This window comes from Phyllobates terribilis, unplaced genomic scaffold, assembly GCF_046119375.1.
Source record: "Phyllobates terribilis strain yellow unplaced genomic scaffold, ASM4611937v1 Scaffold_5__5_contigs__length_657084704, whole genome shotgun sequence".
Taxonomy (NCBI): domain Eukaryota; kingdom Metazoa; phylum Chordata; class Amphibia; order Anura; family Dendrobatidae; genus Phyllobates; species Phyllobates terribilis.
In genome coordinates this window covers 55,425,866-55,443,413 of record NW_027362765.1, presented here as the reverse complement: position 1 = coordinate 55,443,413, position 17,548 = coordinate 55,425,866, and the positions used below count along the sequence as shown (strand labels likewise).

Here is a 17,548-nt window from a genome sequence, read left to right as displayed (position 1 = left end):
AAACAAACATACAAGTCCACCATTGTCCACGGAACCCACTATAGTCCACTGAATCTGACGTAGTCCATAAATCGATACCTGAAAAACCATAAAAAGAGAGAAATAAAAACAAATCACTGTCCCTCGTTCACCAATTTATTAGAAAAAAACATTCCCACGCAGAGCCAACGTAGGCGACTGTGAATAGAAGTAATGATACTGCTATTCACAGTCGCCGGGTACTGACATCACTGCTCATAGTTGTTGGCTTCCGCTGCACTCCCTAAGACCCGGTGACTCTGAACAGCGGTGACATCAGTGACTATACTGCTCATCAGAGTAGACAGGTCTCTCAGAGCGCAATGTGACTCAGTGACTCTGATGAGGGGTATAGTTAGACGTCACCACAGAACAGAGCCGCGGGGTCTCGCAAGGGGAGCCAGCAAATCTGAAGAGCGATTACGTCAGTACCTGGCGACTGTGAATTGCAGTAACGTTACTTACTGCTATTCACAGTTGCTGAGGCTGAATCCGGGGAAAGCTGGACTATGTTGGACCTACGTGGGAATTTTTTTTTTAATAAATTGGTGAACGAGGGACAGTATCTTGTTTTTTTTCTCTCTTTTTATATTTTTCACGAAATCCACTTGTGGACCAAGTTGGATGCGGAAGACTACGGCGGACCTGCATAGGTTTTTTTATTAATAAATTGGTGAATCAGGGAAAGTGTCAGGGAGTGTTTTTTCAAATAAAGTATTTTTTTTGGGTGTGTGTTTTTAATTTTGATTACTTGGTGTAAAGATGTGCGGTTGTGGATTTTAATAATCACCTAGGCAGGTTATCGATGCAATTAGTTTTATTCCTTCACCACGGTGAACAGCAATTCCAGGTAAATGTCCAACAGGCAATTCTCTTAGTCCTTGAGTTTCCAACCTGGGATCAGTAGTTCCACTGCCCTGTACCAGGTGATACCCACTGTCCCCCAACTTTTGGTTGGCCCACAGCTTTTTGTATCTCCCGCCGGTATATTGGCAGTCACAGCATATGCTCCTTCGGGTAATGGATATCACGACCGCAGCCCGTGATACCACCCAGCTCTCAGTCCGACTAGCAATGAATCTTCCCTTTCTCCTGCACAGGGTTCAGTCCCCTGAATCGGCAGAAGAGCTCACCCCTCCCTCCCCCAGCTAATTGTGCCTTAGTGTAGATATTTTCTCAGGTGGAACCCATCCCCAGGGTTTGCATGTGAGACTACCTGTGGTGAAGGAGAGAACAATGGCCCAAGGTCTCGGAGATATGGTCACTAAATGGAATAGATTCCTGAGGTTGAACTGATGAGCAAACAAATCACTAACAAAACACAGCAAGCAAATTTCTAACAAAACACAAAATTAAGATTGACGAAAAGGGGTGCTCAGTACTGGAAAAGTATTTAGAAAGTGGCCAGGTCCTCACACTTGGCTAGTAATGGGGGTGTCTGATAGATGCCTCTCCATTGCTAACACCAGGGCTTGATGCAAGCTGTGATAATTGACACATCAAAGCTGACAACAGCAGCCAAAGCCCCATTACTCTGATTTTCAACACACGAGGGCAATCGGAAAGAGTGAGGCTAAGCGCCACAATTGGTGCATCTCATGTGATGCGCCACTTCTGGTGTGGCTGTGGGCTGGTATTTTTGGACTAGGAAGGTCCCTATAACCAAGGACCTTCTCAGTCTGATAATACACTGCTCAAAAAAATAAAGGGAACACTTAAACAACAGAATATAACTCCAAGTAAATCAAACTTCTGTGAAATCAAACTGTCCACTTAAGAAGCAACACTGATTGACAATCAATTTCACATGCTGTTGTGCAAATGGAATACACAATAGATGGAAATTATTGGCAATTATCAAGACACACTCAATAAAGGAGTGTTTCTGCAGGTGGGGACCACAGACCACATCTCAGTACCAAAGCTTTCTGGCTGATGTTTTGGTCACTTTTGAATGTTGGTTGTGCTTTCACACTCGTGGTAGCATGAGACGGACTCTTGAACCCACAGAAGTTGCTCAGGTATTGCAGCTCATCAAGGATGGCACATCAATGCGAGCTGTGGCAAGAAGGTTTGCTATGTCTGTCAGTGTAGTGTCCAGAGGCTGGAGGCGTTACTAGGAGACAGGCCAGTACACCAGGAGACGTGGAGGGGGCCGTAGCAGGGCAACAACCCAGCAGCAGGACCGCTACCTCCGTGTTTGTGCAAGGAGGAACAGGAGGAGCACTGCCAGAGCCCTGCAAAATGACCTCCAGCAGGCCACAAATGTGCATGTGTCTGCACAAACGATTAGAAACTGACTCCACGAGGGTGGTATGAGGTCACGACATCCACAGATGGGGGTTGTGCTCACAGCCCAACACCGTGCAGGACGCTTGGCATTTGCCACAGAACACCAGGATTGGGAAAGTTGCCACAGGCGCCCTGTGCTCTTCACAGATGAAAGCAGGTTCACACTAAGCACATGTGACAAATGTGACAGAGTCTGGAGATGCCGTGGAGAGCGATCTGCTGCCTGCAACATCCTTCAGCATGACCGGTTTGGCAGTGGGTCAGTAATGGTGTGGGGTTGCATTTCTTTGGAGGGCCGCACAGTCCTCCGTGTGCTCGCCAGAGGTAGCCTGACTGCCATTAGGTACAGAGGTGAGATCCTCAGACCCCTTGTGAGACCATATGCTGGTGCGATTGGCCCTGGGTTCCTTCTAATGCAGGACATTGCCAGATCTCATGTGGCTGGAGTGTGTCAGCATATCCTGCAAGATGAAGTTATTGAAGTTATGGACTGGCCCGCCCGTTCCCCAGACCTGAATCCGATTGAGCACATCTGAGACATCATGTCTCGCTCCATCTACTAATGTCACGTTGCACCACAGATTGTCCAGGAGTTGGCAGATGCTTTAGTCCAGGTCTGGGAGGAGATCCCGCAGGAGACCATCCGCAACCTCATCAGAAGCATGCCCAGGCGTTGTAAGGAGGTCATACAGGCACGTGGAGGCCACACACAATACTGAGCCTCATTTTGACTTGTTTTAAGGACATTATATCAAAGTTGGATCAGCCTGTAGTGTGTTTTTCCACTTTAATTTTGGGAGTGACCCCAAATCCAGGCCTCCATTAGTTAATAAATTTGATTTCCATTGATGATTTTTGTGTGATTTTGTTGTCAGCACATTCAACTTTGTATAGAACAAAGTATTCAATGAGAATATTTCATTCATTCAGATCTAGGATGTGTTATTTGAGTGTTCCCTTTATTTTTTGAGTAGTGTATAAGCTCACAGCTGTCTGCTTTAAGTTTGCAAGTTATCCAAAATATGGGGGACCCCAAGTCATTTTTTTTTTCAATTATTTAATCGGTTAAATCAGGCACCCTTTTGTGCCACACTGAATGCACTCATGGGTGCAAATGTATTACATGTAGGGGGCTTGTGAAATTCTATATGTGCAGGATATCTATTTATCTAGATATTCTATCTATCCAATTTGAGGGTTTTGGCTGTGCAGTTTCTGTGCTTCACTGATGAAACTTTGTGGTTCCTTTGAGATGTGTGTATGTATGTATGTGTGCGAGAGAAAAAATAGATGGCATACGTGTGGTCTGTGTCTAGGTTTTTTTTCTCGCACCCATTGACTTGGTTTGGACAGTCTTGTCCGATATACCTGGCCATTCGCACCATGATGCGATTTTTTCCTCAGCTCGATTACAGCTGAGGAAAAACTCACAGATCAGCTCGGACTCTTAGAATAACATTGGTCAGAGGGCAATGCGATGCTTTCTCGCATTCAACTCGTCCGAATTATACGTGAATGTGAGCGAACTCTTATGGTGATCAGCTATGGATTATATTTTTCCAGTGTTGTAAGAAGATCTTCAATCTTACCAGTACAAATTCATAACAAAAAAAGCTTTCAAAATCTGTGTCACACACACTAAAAATCAACACAATTGTAGCAACCAGATTCTGTGATTTCAATGCATTTAGTGGTCAGTACTCACCTGTGCTGTTATCTGTAGGAATCTCCTCTTTACACTCCTCATCACCCCTCACATATGTCTCTGTAGTATTAATATGGGTCAGATCTTTATCCTGAAACAAATATTGTAAAAGTCACAAACAGATGGAGAAGTCACATCTATGATCAGCTCTAATCCTGTCATCTCCATCGTTCTCATTACACAAGTATAAAACATATAATACTGGTGGATAAAACAAGACTGAACACAAGACCTTCACAGCCATCTACACATCATAGGGGAGATTTCATGACACCTTCTCTCCATCTACCTGATGATCCGGAGGAACATTGGGATTTTCTTGTTTACAGTCCTGTGGAAGAAGAGGATGGGGACATCTCTCTGGTGTTGTCCTCTTACTGGATAGAACTGGAGGAAACACATACAGGGACTGAATTCATTCCTTACATACAGATATTTATAGGCCATGTGTATTTAGTCCTGTCTATTACCTGGTGATGTGAGGGGCTGGGGAACCTCCATCATGACGTCCTTGTACAGATCTTTCAGTCCTTCTAAATACTCCCACTCCTCCATGGAGAAATTGAAGGCGAAGTCCTGACCCTTATGGGAACCTGACACATACAATAAAAAGAATGATGTAATGTGACGTCATCAGAATCTCTCACCTCTCCAGTAAGCCGGAAGAGGATTTCTAGGGTGAAATGTAATATCCTCTCCACCGTCTTGTCCCTATTCCTATCCATCCTTGATGGGTCAATCAGGAAAATGCTTATATACAAAAAAAAAAATGAAAATCATACAATACCGGAGAGGAAACCTTTGATGACATATCAGAAGCAAAATCTAGGTTTTACTGCCCCTTCCTATACACAAATTAAGCAGTTTGAGTCATGTGACTGCTCATATAAGATTTTCATACTTTACAGTCACGTGCCAACAAGCTGAAGCTTCCTAATTCTCTCAGTGCTCAGTGAAATACCACAGCCCCTGCGTCACTGAGAGAAGCAGGAAGAGCAGCTAGTCGGCACAAGACCGGAAGTACGAAAATCACATATGAGCGGTCACATGATCCATAGCTCCCAACCGTCCCGGTTTCCTTTCCTTGGGACTGTCTCGTCACAGCTCAGCTGTTCTCCCGGCTTATACTCACCTCTCCGACATCTTCGTAGCTCCGCCCTGTGACGTGCATAAATTAAATTTAATATAGTCACCTCACTCTCTATCGGGTCTCCCGGGACTCAAACTCCGGTCGCAGGGGTGATCTCTTCCTTCCCAGGCAGCAGCTCTACCAATGAGCCATAGCTTATAATGGGAGATATAGGGGGTTGGGGTAATCTTGACCTCTAACTGATGCACAGAATACAAGTACATTGCATACATCAGTGTATATCTTTGTACTTGTATTCTGAGGTGGAAAAAAGTCAGATTTTTTTTCCTATAAAAGATTTTTATTATAAGCTGTGACGATACACAGTGAAATCTTAATAATCCAGACGTTTAGATTTGTTAAGTCAAGAGAAATACACTATTGTGTTTAAATTGTCTTGTACATGTTTGTGTATTTCCAAAGGTCATAGTATTTGTATAACCCTGAATGCTGAATTTTATTCATTTGGAAACAATCATGTTTACTATGCTAATGACAAATTGTACTAAATCAGCTGAAGGTTTATTTGCAATAGTTTCAGAACCAATAACAGCACAGGAATACAGCACCAGAACTACCATCAGGACAGAAATACAGCACGATAACCACCATCAGTACAGGAATACATCATATAGCATAGTACAGTAATTCTACTGTCATGTCAGCCCCACATACAATTGTATGACATGAACCTTCAATTCTCAGTATGTTCTTAAAGGAGTTTTCCACTACTGTCACACTGATGCCCTATCCGTAGGATAGGACATCAATGTACGATCGGCCGGGGTTCCACGCTCGGCACCCGTCGATCAGGTGTTATCAGTGCCGGCCGGAAGGACTTAACTGCGGTGCTTGGCCGTCAAGTTGTAGTGGCCGACGCTTGTTACTGCACATCCGCCTCCCATTCAATTCAATGGGAGGCAGATGTGCAGTAACAAGCGTCGGCCACTACAGATGGACAGTCAAGCACCGCAGGTAAGCACTTCCGGCTGCCGCCGTCGGCAACAATAGCAGCTGATCAGCGGCGGTGCTGAGCGCAGGAGCCCAGCCGATCATTCATTGATGCCCTATCCTATGGATAGGGCATCAATGTGAAAGTAGTGGACAACTCCTTTAACAATGGTAAGGATATGCTGGGAGTAGTAATCAGTAATTATCAAACTGTAGACAATACAGAAACTTGAATGAAGAGACGTAGCTGGTATCACAAATAAATATTTAAATCCAGGTACCTTATGGATGACATCTTCTCTGGATGGAGTTGTTCTCTTTCCATTCTTCTTCATCTTGTCCTGACACCATCATGACTTTTCACATCCACAGCTTGCCTCTTCAAACAAACAATTTTAGCATTCTAGGAGAGGATCCAGCTCACTGGCTATAATATCTTTATTGGTAAAGTTCTGAAAACATGTTTGCATTCAAACACGGTTAGTCAGTGAAAACACATTTCTGCACCTTTACCATGAGTCCATTAGTAAAAGTGCCGTATGAACTAGATACGCATTGGTGATTTTGGACAGTGCTTGGATGCAAATATAGTTTTATAAACCGTTACCTATAAAATTGAAGCTTTTATACCAGTTGAGCTGGTCCCTTTCCTAGAACACTGTAGCTGTGTCCCTGGCAGTGATGCTGCATTGATATCTAGAAACAAACTGGCTATTACGGTGAGCTGGCTTCTTCCTTCTACGTTTAGACTTCACTCTTTTCCAGTCTTCTGTGGTACAACCTTACATGGTGCCCTTCCCTTATAATGCTTCAGAATAATATTATTATTATTATTATTATTAAGTATCCTTTGCTGTGCCCCTAAATAATTGCCTCTTACTGTGCTCCCTCCACACTGTCCTCTCCTTTGCATACTGAGTGCCCTCTTCACACTATCCCCCATAATGCCCCCACACTACCCAATCTTTATACTTTGCCCTCTTCTCACACTCCCTCCCGCCTACTGTTCCCTCATGCTTCCACATCTCTACACTGCCCCAATTTCTATATTGTGTCTCTTCACACTTTTCTCTCTCCATACTATCTCCTCACACAATTCCCCCTTTCCACTACATACTGTCTACGCACACATCCACCCATACTGTCTCCTCACACATTTCCCCACCTCCCCACATTTCACCTTTTACCTCCACATAATGTCTCCTCACACCTTCCCCTTGATACAATCCCCTCACACATCCCCCTCCTCCTCCCCATACTTTCTGCTCACACATTCCACCACTTTACCTATACTGTTTCCTCACAAAATATTCCGCTGCCAATAAAAATTCTGTTTCTTCAGCTCCCTTGGAGTGCTTACCTTGCCGGCAATAACATCATCTGCGGCGCAGGAATAGCATCAGCAGCATGATCTCCTGACATTGTCCTGACCTGGAAGTGTCAGTGGTCAGAGCTTCAATTGTACTCGCTCTTGAAAGACAAGAATACAATTGAATGCTGGGATCTATTGTTTAACATGTTCTCGTTGGCAGCTGTCAGTTTGGCAACCTGTATGAAGAATGGACAAATCCCATACTGGGTGAGAAGGAAGCTCTGGGAGACATGATACCGCCTGATAGGCACATATAGAATGGCTGCATTAGACAGCCTAGCGACACCCCTCTGATGCTGTGCCTTTGCAAATACCTTGCCAGCCCCCCTTAGACACACCACTGTGAGATATAACATAAGATGTTGTATTCTATTTTCTTGTATGGACTGGAACATGAGTGGAAAAAGCTTACATAGACAACACCTTCATGATAATCACTGGCTGTTTGTCACGGCTTCAGGAACTGATTTGCTACTGAGATTACACGTTAATTTGGAGACTGGCACCGGACCCAAGCAGCGTTGTAATGGGAGCATCATGGGATACGAGTATTAGACTATGTGCCCACGATGCAGAAATGCTCAGGATTTTTCCTGAGCGTTTCTGCATCTCCCTGGCAGAAAAAACGCATGCGGATTGTACATGCGTTTTTCCTGCCAGGGACAAGCGGATGTGAAGCGTTCTTCACATGCATTTCCACATGCAGGTTGACAAGCGCTTTCCAAGCAATTTTAACATCACTTGGAAAGTGCTTGTCAACTTGGTCACACTATATAAATCCATGCAAACGGCATGGATTTATATACTGTGACCTTAAAGAATGGTCCTGGCTGCCGGCTGATCGCGGTACACTGAAGGACCTGCCGACGTCGGCATCGAGTGACCCGTCACATGACTATGACGTCAACACAGGTCCTTAAGTCCATCGCGATCTGCCGGCATTGGAGGACGAGCGCAGCGGGGGCCGCCAGAAGGTAAATATAACATATATTTTTTATTTTATTCTTTTTTTTACAGGTTCTATGGTACCCGGGTCCAGAGGAGAGTCTCCTCTCCTCCACACCCGGGTACCATCCGCATATTGGAACGCATGGAATGGGCATCTACATATACAGTGATGCGGAATCCATGCGTTCCAATGCAAGTCAATGGCGGTGAAAACGCAGCGCTTCCGCAAAATAATTGGTAGTGCTGTGTTTTTTTCCGCAATGATAATCTGCAGCGCATGTGCACAGCACATGCGGATTATCATTGGGGAACATGGCAGGCCTTCTACCATGCGTTTTTAAGCGTTTCTGCAGGGTTTTTGCCGCTGCGGAAACGCTTAAAAAAAACGCACCGTGGGCACACAGCCTTACTATTATTATTTCACAGCATTCTGTTTTTTACCTTCATACCCATCAACTAAAAGAACATATTTTAAAACTACAACAAGCAGTTTCTTCCTTGGAGTCTGCAGCAGAATACACTGTTCATAGATTCATCTTCCATAATTCGTGTCTCAGTTGCCAACACTGGAATCTACATCAGGAATTAACTACTATATAATGAGGACGACACCTTTATTATCTGCTCAGCTTTTCTATGCACATTTGCCCACAGTTCTTTATGGACTATATCACCACCAGCCGCCTATATAATTGTTTTCCATCTTCCTAGTGCTGCAGTCCATTATTGTGGTAGAGCTGAAGAACGATCTCACGGTTGATTTTTCACAGGAGCCGGTTATTAGATTAATGCTGCCACAACTCTAGGTTTCAGTTGACTGACAGATCTCTCCCTTTGTGTGTATGTGTGCATAGGGGGGAAACCTGTTAGCCAAAGGGATCAGAGCTTTATTTTTTTTTGACAAAAGAGAATTTATAATGATGAGTGTGTTCGGTGATACTCGGATATCACTCGAGTATCTGGCTGCTTGGATATGCTCGGCTCTCGTCAAGCATGGGCCGGTGCTTGAATTGAATGCTTGAATCGCACATGTTTGGTACCTGTCACACAGCCAATAAATATGCGGGGATTGCCTGCGAGTCACAGTAATGACATATCCATCTTGGTAGTAGCATTACTGTGATTGCCTAGCTGCATTACCTCATCAGAGGTTATAAAAGGACTGGTGCCATCATGCTCGGCTCACTGACACCATTGCACAGATCAGGGACAGTTGTTATTGGAGGGAGAGTAGTTGTCCAGGCCTGTGTGTGCACAGTTTCATTAATCAGAGTCCTCCAATGGTGCTACTGGTGCTGATGCTGAATCATCACACTAACAGCCCTTCTAAGAGCTAATTTTGTGCTTTTTCTGTTTCTATTCGATACATTCTGCATTAAGCCTAGGGACAACTGCTGGACCAAAGAGAGTGGTTGAATACAGTTTCTAGGCAGGGCTTAAGGCTTTGCAGTTCCTTTCTAAATAATATAGCTACAGCATGTTTACCACATTTCTTTTTTTGGGTGGAGTGTGGTGGGGGGGTGAAAAAATGTACTATATTGTCATTCATACAGTTTAAACGTGCTCTGTGTGAAATTATGGTAGTTTGAAAGTTTTAAAAACTTTCTTGGCCTGCTACAGATGAGCCAATTTTTTTAAAAAAAAAATTTAGTTTCAATTAAATCAAGGAAACTTGGTTTCCAGAGACCCAGCAATTACAAAATGCGTAAGGCATGCAGAAAGAGACAGGGAAGTGGAAGTGCTGATGGTGCACACAATCATCGAGGAAGTGGGGCAGGAGGCTGACCACTAAGAGCCTAACGACCACCAGCATAATCAGGCACATGTCATCTTCGAACCCGACTTCACACCAATTGTGAACGTCGGGGTCCACAATTGGTGCCAGCAGGTAACACCACTACTTCTTCCCCTGTGCTTAGAGCTCGCCAATCCCCAGTCCATGGCACTATTGCAGATGCCTCCTGCACTGCACTTGTCCTTCCACATTCTGAGGCACCATCATCAGGTCATTCCAAGACCTTGTCCCAGCACAGCGTTCACCTGTCCCTACCACAGGCCTTGAAACAAAAAAGAATGTTCCCAGCCACCCACTCACAGGCCTAAACTGGCATATTTGCAGGCTGCTTTCCGTGGAAATGTTGCCATTTAGGCTTGTAGACACGGAGGATTTCCGCAGACTCATGGCGGCAGCCGTCCCTCTGTACTTGATCACCCAGCGGCAACTATGTCTCACAGTGTGGCATCCTCGCATTGTACCAACACATGTCCAGGAATATCACCCGTGCACTTACTGGGATTGTCCACTTAACGACCGACATGTGGAAAAGCGCTTGTGGCCAGGGGCGCTACTTCCCTGACGGCACACTGGGTGAACATTGTGGCAGCCGGGGCAGAGTTCTGCCCTTGCATGGCACATGTGCTACAGATGCAGAGGATTGCTGGCCCTACTTCTATCAGGGTTTCCTCCACCTCCTACACCAAATCCTGCACCCCTTCCTGCTCCTCTTCATCCTCTCTGATGTGTTATTGCAGAGCACGTCGTCCATATCAGCCGAAAGCTCTGCAGCATTCTCTCAGTGAAGTGGCAACAGGCTCTGCTGAAGCTAAAATCTCTAGGAGACAAACCGCACACCGCGGTAGAGTTATTGAAAGGAATAACAGACCAGACAGATCTGTGGCTCTCGCTGCTGAACCTACAGCCAAGCCTGGTCATGTGTGATAATGGCCGTAACCTGGTGGTGAAGCTTGGCAAGCTCACACACGTTCCATGCTTGGACTATATGCTCAACTTGGTAGTTCAGGGGTTTCTGAAAACCTAACCAGATTTACCAGAGCTTCTGGTCAAGGTAGGCATAGTCAGCGCCCATTTCCGCAAGTCAGCTACAGCTGCCGCTCTGGAAGTGCTGCAGGTGCGCATACAAGTGCCAGCTCACTGACTGGTCGGAGACCTCACCACGTGCTGGAACTCCACACTGCACATGCTGGCAAGGCTTTGTGAGCAGCATAGACCAATTGTGAAATAACAGCTCCAACACGCCCGCTGGTATTCTGGTCAGCCTCCGCACATAATTAAAGAGTGGGCATGGATGTCTGACATTTGTGCAATTCTCCAAGACTTTGAGGACTCCACAAAGACTGAGACGCCATAATCATAGCAACGTTCCCACTTCCGTGCCTACTTAAACATTCGCTGCTGACAATTAAATATGAAGCTTTGCATGCGGAAAAGGTGGAAATGGAGCAGGGAGATGCTACCCAGCCCATCCTCATCTCATCTGCTCAGCGCAGACTGGTAAACAATGAGCAGGTGGAGGCCGAGGATGAGGAACAGGAGCTGGTTGCTGACGCAACAGAGGCTAGTACCCACGCAGGGTTCATCCTGTCATTCCTACGTGGATGGGCTGAGGAGGGGACTAAGGAGGAGATGCAGAGTCATCATCATAGTGGAGACAGGAAAGTCTTGGCTGTAGGAACCTTAGCACATATGGCTGACTTTATGCCTTTCCTGTGACCCTCTCGTTATATTCATCTTGTCCAAAAAAAAGTACAGGTAGACCCACGCTACATGGAAAACCTTGCATCTCTCTTTCCTGAGGCGGAGAGGTCTACTAAAATGGTGCTATGCCAGAAGGCCACTGTGAAAAATATGTTTAAAAAATTCCCATCAGACTATGCTAGCGGCAGGTGGCAAGCTTCCTGGCCCAACCAAGGAGGAGAGTTGAGGGAGACACACAACAGGTACAACAGAGGCAAGGGTACACTGTCAAGAGTATGGGCCAATTTCATGAGACCCTCCCAGCGTCCTGGCCCTGATCATCAGATATTTTTTGACAAGGAGGGAAACGTTTTTAAAAGATGGTCAAGCAATACCTGGCTGACAAAAACAGCACACTCCCTAATTCCTCTGCAAGCTTCAACTATTGGATCTCAAAGCTGGAACCAGGCATGAGCTGTCCTTCTATGTGTTGGAGGTGTTGTGCTGCCCTGCTGCTAGCGTCTCGTCTGAGCGAATTTTTAGTGCGGCCGGGGGAATCATAACAGACAGCCGCATTTGCTTGTCAACAGAAAATGCTGACAGGCTCACTCTGTTAAAAATGAACAAAGCCTGGATTAGCCCAGACTTTTCCACACCTCCAGAGAACAGCAGCATAAAGTGTTTTTATCTTCAGTATTTGAATGAGGCACTCCATTTCAGGGTCAGACTGGTCTGGTGGGGTACCGGTGAAATTGCCGGTGGGCCCCAGAGAAGAGAAGGAAGAGGGGAAAAAAAAAAAGTTTTTAGGGGTATGGGCCCTTTTAAAGCGGAGGATGCAGGACCGTGCGCACGAAGACCTGACCCGCCGCGACAACCATGGCCAGCATCATCACCTCGTGCACGCAGGCAAGTACTGTGGCCCGAGGGGGGAAGCGACATCACACTACGGGACCCGTGCTGCCACTGCGGGGTCCGCGCTGCCACTGGAGTTCCTCCCATCACCAAGGGCCCTAAGCCACCGGAGTCCCTCTTCTCCTTGCAAATACTTACCTCTACTCATTACCAGCAGTTCCAGTGTCTTCAGCGTCTCCTGACTCTGATGTGTCAGAGCAGAGGGCGCGCTGTAGTGACGTCATCACGTCCTCTAGCCTGAGCAATGCAGAGTTAGAAGACGCACTGAATATACCGGACCGGCGGGGAACGGGAGAGGTAAGTATTTGATCTTATTTTTATTTTTTATTATGCAGCATTATATCAGGCCATTATACTGCATGGAGAAATTCATGGGGCACAGTATATACTGTATGGAGCAATAGATGGACCCCATATTATATATTATATAGGGCCATTATACTGTATGGAAAAATGTATGGGGCCCAGTATATACTGTATTTAGCAATATATGGGGCCCAATATACTGTATACTATATGGCGCCCATTATACTGTATGGAGCAATACATGGGGCCCAGTATATGGTGTATGGAGCATTACATGGGGCCCAGTTTATGATGTATGGAGCATTATATGGGGCCTAGTTTATGATGTATGGAGCATTATATGGGGCCCAGTTTATGATGTATGGAGCATTATATGGGGCCCAATATATGATGTATGGCGCATTATATGGGGCCCAGTATATGATGTATGGCGCATTATATGGGGCCCAGTATATGATGTATGGCGCATTATATGGGGCCCAGTATATGATGTATGGAGCATTATATGGGGCCTAGTTTATGATGTATGGAGCCCAGTTTATGATGTATGGACATTATATGGGGCCCAGTATATGATGTATGGCGCATTATATGGGGCCCAGTATATGATGTATGGAGCATTATATGAGGCCCAGTATATGATGTATGGAGCATTATATGGGGCCCAGTATATACTATATGGGGCCATTATACTGTGGATGAATATATGGGGCCCAGTGTATACTGTATGGAGCAATATATGGGTCCCATTATACTGTATGGCGCACTATATGGGGCCCATTATATACAGTATGGAGCAGTATATGGGGCCATTATACTGTATGGAGCAATATATGGGGGTCATATACTGTATGGAGCAATATATGGGGCCCATTATATACAGTATGGAGCAATATATGGGGCCCATTATACTGTATGGAGCAATATATGGGGCCCATTATAAACTACATGGGGCATTTATACTGTATGGAGCAATATATGGGGCCCATTATGTACTGTACTTAGCAAATATGGGGCCCATTATACAGTATGGAGGAATATATGGGGGCCATTATACAGTATGGAGGAATATATGGGGGCCATTATGTACAGTATGGAGCAGTATATGGGGGTCATTATATACTGTATGGAACAATATATGGGGGCCATTATATACCGTATGGAGCAATATATGGGGGCCACTACACTGTATGGAGTATTATATGGGGGCCATTATATACTGTATGGAGCAATACATGGGGCCCATTATAAACTACATGGGGCAATTATACTGTATGGAGCAATATATGGGGCCCATTATATAAAGTATGGAGCAGCATATGGGGCCATTATACAGTATGGAGCAATATATGGGGGCCATTATGTACAGTATGGAGCAGTATATGGGAGTCATTATATACTGTATGGAGCAATATATGGGGGCCATTATATACCGTATGGAGCAATATATGGGGGCCACTACACTGTATGGAGCATTATATGGGGGCAATTATATACTGTATGGAGCATTATATGGGGATCAATATATACTGTATGGAGCAATAGATGGGTCCATTATACCATATGGAGCAATATATGGGCCAATTTTACTGTATGGAGCAATATATGGGTCCATTATGTACTGTATGGAGCAATATATGGGCCCATTATATACTGTATGGAGTATATGAGACCCATTATACTGTATGGAGTAATATATGCAGCTGTGACAGGGTGCTCTGCTCTGTGACAAGCCGCATGCTGACGTCACATAGCAGTTACATTAAATGGCCGCCGGCCTATCAGAGGCCGCAGGACGCCGATGCCTGCAGCCTTTAATAGTAACATTGAAAGGCAGCCGGCCTGCTATGTGACGTCAGCGCGCAGTCTGTCACAGAGCAGAGTGCCCTGTCACAGCTTCAGTCGGCAGCCATTTTAACGACCACACCGAATATGAAGCCCCATGAAGACGCCAGGGGAGCGCAGGAAGGTGAGGAGAACCCCCCTCAGTGATTGGGCAGGGTAGAGGACATACAGGCATAGGAGCCTAGGATGGGGGGACATTATTACTGGAAGGGGCCCAGGATGAGGGCCTTATTAAAGTGAACATAGATGGGGTAACATAGGGGCCTAGGATGGGGACACTAAATAAAGGGGTCTAGGAACTGGGACCTTATTAAATAAAGTGGTGACAATTACTTTATGCGGGTCAGCATGAGGAAAAAACATTATTATTTTATGGTGGCAAGTAGAGACATACAGGTGCATCTCACAAAATCAGAATATCATCAAAAAGTTAATTCATTTCAGTTCTTCAATACAAAAAAGTGAAACTCATTATATAGAGTCATTACAATCAGAGTGGTCTATTTCAAGTGTTTATTTCTATTAATGTTGATAATTATGGCTTACAGCCAATGAAAACACAAAAGTCATTATCTCAGTAAATTAGAACACTTTATAGCAACAGCTTGAAAAATTATTTTAAAACCTGAAATGTCGGCCTACTGAAATGTACAGTACAGACCAAAAGTTTGGACACACCTTCTCATTTAAAGATTTTTCTGTATTTTCCTGACTATGAAAATTGTACATTCACACTGAAGGCATCAAAACTATGAATTAACACATGTGGAATTATATACTTAACAAAAAAGTGTGAAACAACTGAAAATATGTCTTATATTCTAGGTTCTTCAAAGGATGGAGGCGATCAGCCTGTGGCACTGCTGAGGTGTTATGGAAGCCCAGGTTGCTTTGATAGCAGGATTCAGCTCATCTGCATTGTTGGGTCTGGTGTCTCTCATCTTCCTCTTGACAATACCCCATAGGTTCTCTATGGGGTTAAGATCAGGCTAGTTTGCTGGCCAATCAAGCACAGTGATACTGTTGTTTTTAAACCAGGTATTGGTACTTTTGGCTGTGTGGACAGGTGCCAAGTCCTGCTGGAGAATGAAATTTCCATCTCCAAAAAGCTTGTCGGCAGAGGGAAGCATGAAGTGCTCTAAAATTTCCTGGTATACAGCTGCGCTGACTTTGGTCTTTATAAAACACAGTGGACCTACACCAGCAGATGACCTGGCTCCCCAAACCATCACTGATTGTGGAAACTTCACACTAGACCTCAAGCAACTTGGATTGTGTGCCTCTCCACTCTTCCTCCAGACTCTGAGACCTTGATTTCCAAATGACAATTGGAACTCTGGGACCTTGTGGAGTGTGTCAATGACTGCCTTTTGGAAATCTGTCAAGTCAGCAGTCCTCCCCATGATTGTGGAGTCTACTGAAACAGACTAAGGGACCTTTTCAAAAGCGTAGGAAGCCTTTGGAGGTGTTTTTTGTTAATTATTTTAATTTACTGAGATAATGACTTTTGTGTTTTCATTATTAGTATTACCTGTATACGATATACACAGGAGCTCTGTATATGCTGTAATGTCACTGGCTATCACTGCATTACCTGTACACCGACGCTATACACTGTATAGTTTATACAGAGCTCCTATGTATAATTTTACTCATTACTGCATTACCTGTACACAAACTATTACAGAGCTCCTGTGTATTAATGTCACCAGTGGTAATATTAGTGTTATTAGTATTATTTTTTTTTTTTATTAATGATCAGTATTTTAGTATTTGGTCACTATGTGGTGGTATTTCTCCCTTGTATGTGGTATTATTTGGTTACTATGTGGTGGTAATATGTGGTCTGGTCATGATGTGGCAGTATGTATCCCTTGTGGTGGTAATGTGTGGTCTGGTCATGGAGTGACTGTATTAACCACCTGTATGTGGTATTATTCGGTCACTATGTGATGGTTATATGTGATCTGGTCATGGTGTATCTGTATTTATCCCTTGTATGTGGTAGTATTTGGTCACTGTCTGGTGATTATATGTAGTCTGGTCACAGTGTGGCGGTATTTTGTTCCTTCTATGTGGTATTATTGCCCTTCGTATAGTGGATTATGTTTGGTATGGAGGGCACTTGTTCGCTCAGAAATCAATAAGGGGAAGATTCTGGTTTTCCAATAGAGATTAAATACTTAGATGTTTAACTCCTCCCTGTCCTGTGACTATTACACAGTAGCAAATATGCACTTACAGGTGTTCTACGGTGAAAACAAGTAATCACTTATCCTAAGGCCATGTTCACACATTCAGTATTTTGTCAGTATTTCACATCCGTATTTGTAAGCAAAAGCCAATAGTGGGTGATAAATACAGAAGTGGGGACATGTTTCTATTATGCTTTTCCTCTGATTGTTCATCTCCTGGTTACAAATACTGATGTAAAATACTGACCAAATACTGAACGTGTGAACGTGGCCAAAGGATAAGTGATAAGGAATTGATTGGTGAGGGTCCGACTGCTGGGACTTGCACTAATTCTGCAGAATGTGCAACTTTTATCCCCATTAGTATGGAGCGGAATGTACGACTTGACCATTCATTCCC

General features: G+C 44.5%; 1 protein-coding gene across 1 annotated transcript in view; it reads right to left on the bottom strand.

The window, feature by feature from the left end:
- Nucleotides 1–17,548, bottom strand: part of LOC141271946 (uncharacterized) — a 102,929-nt gene that overhangs the window by 27,543 nt on the left and 57,838 nt on the right. The window contains exons 5-7 of the mRNA XM_073682193.1: nucleotides 4,305–4,402; nucleotides 4,016–4,106; nucleotides 13–78 (exon numbers count right to left, since the gene is read on the bottom strand). Coding sequence (XP_073538294.1) covers nucleotides 13–78; nucleotides 4,016–4,106; nucleotides 4,305–4,402 — 255 coding nt within the window. The remainder of the gene's footprint in view (nucleotides 1–12; nucleotides 79–4,015; nucleotides 4,107–4,304; nucleotides 4,403–17,548) is intronic.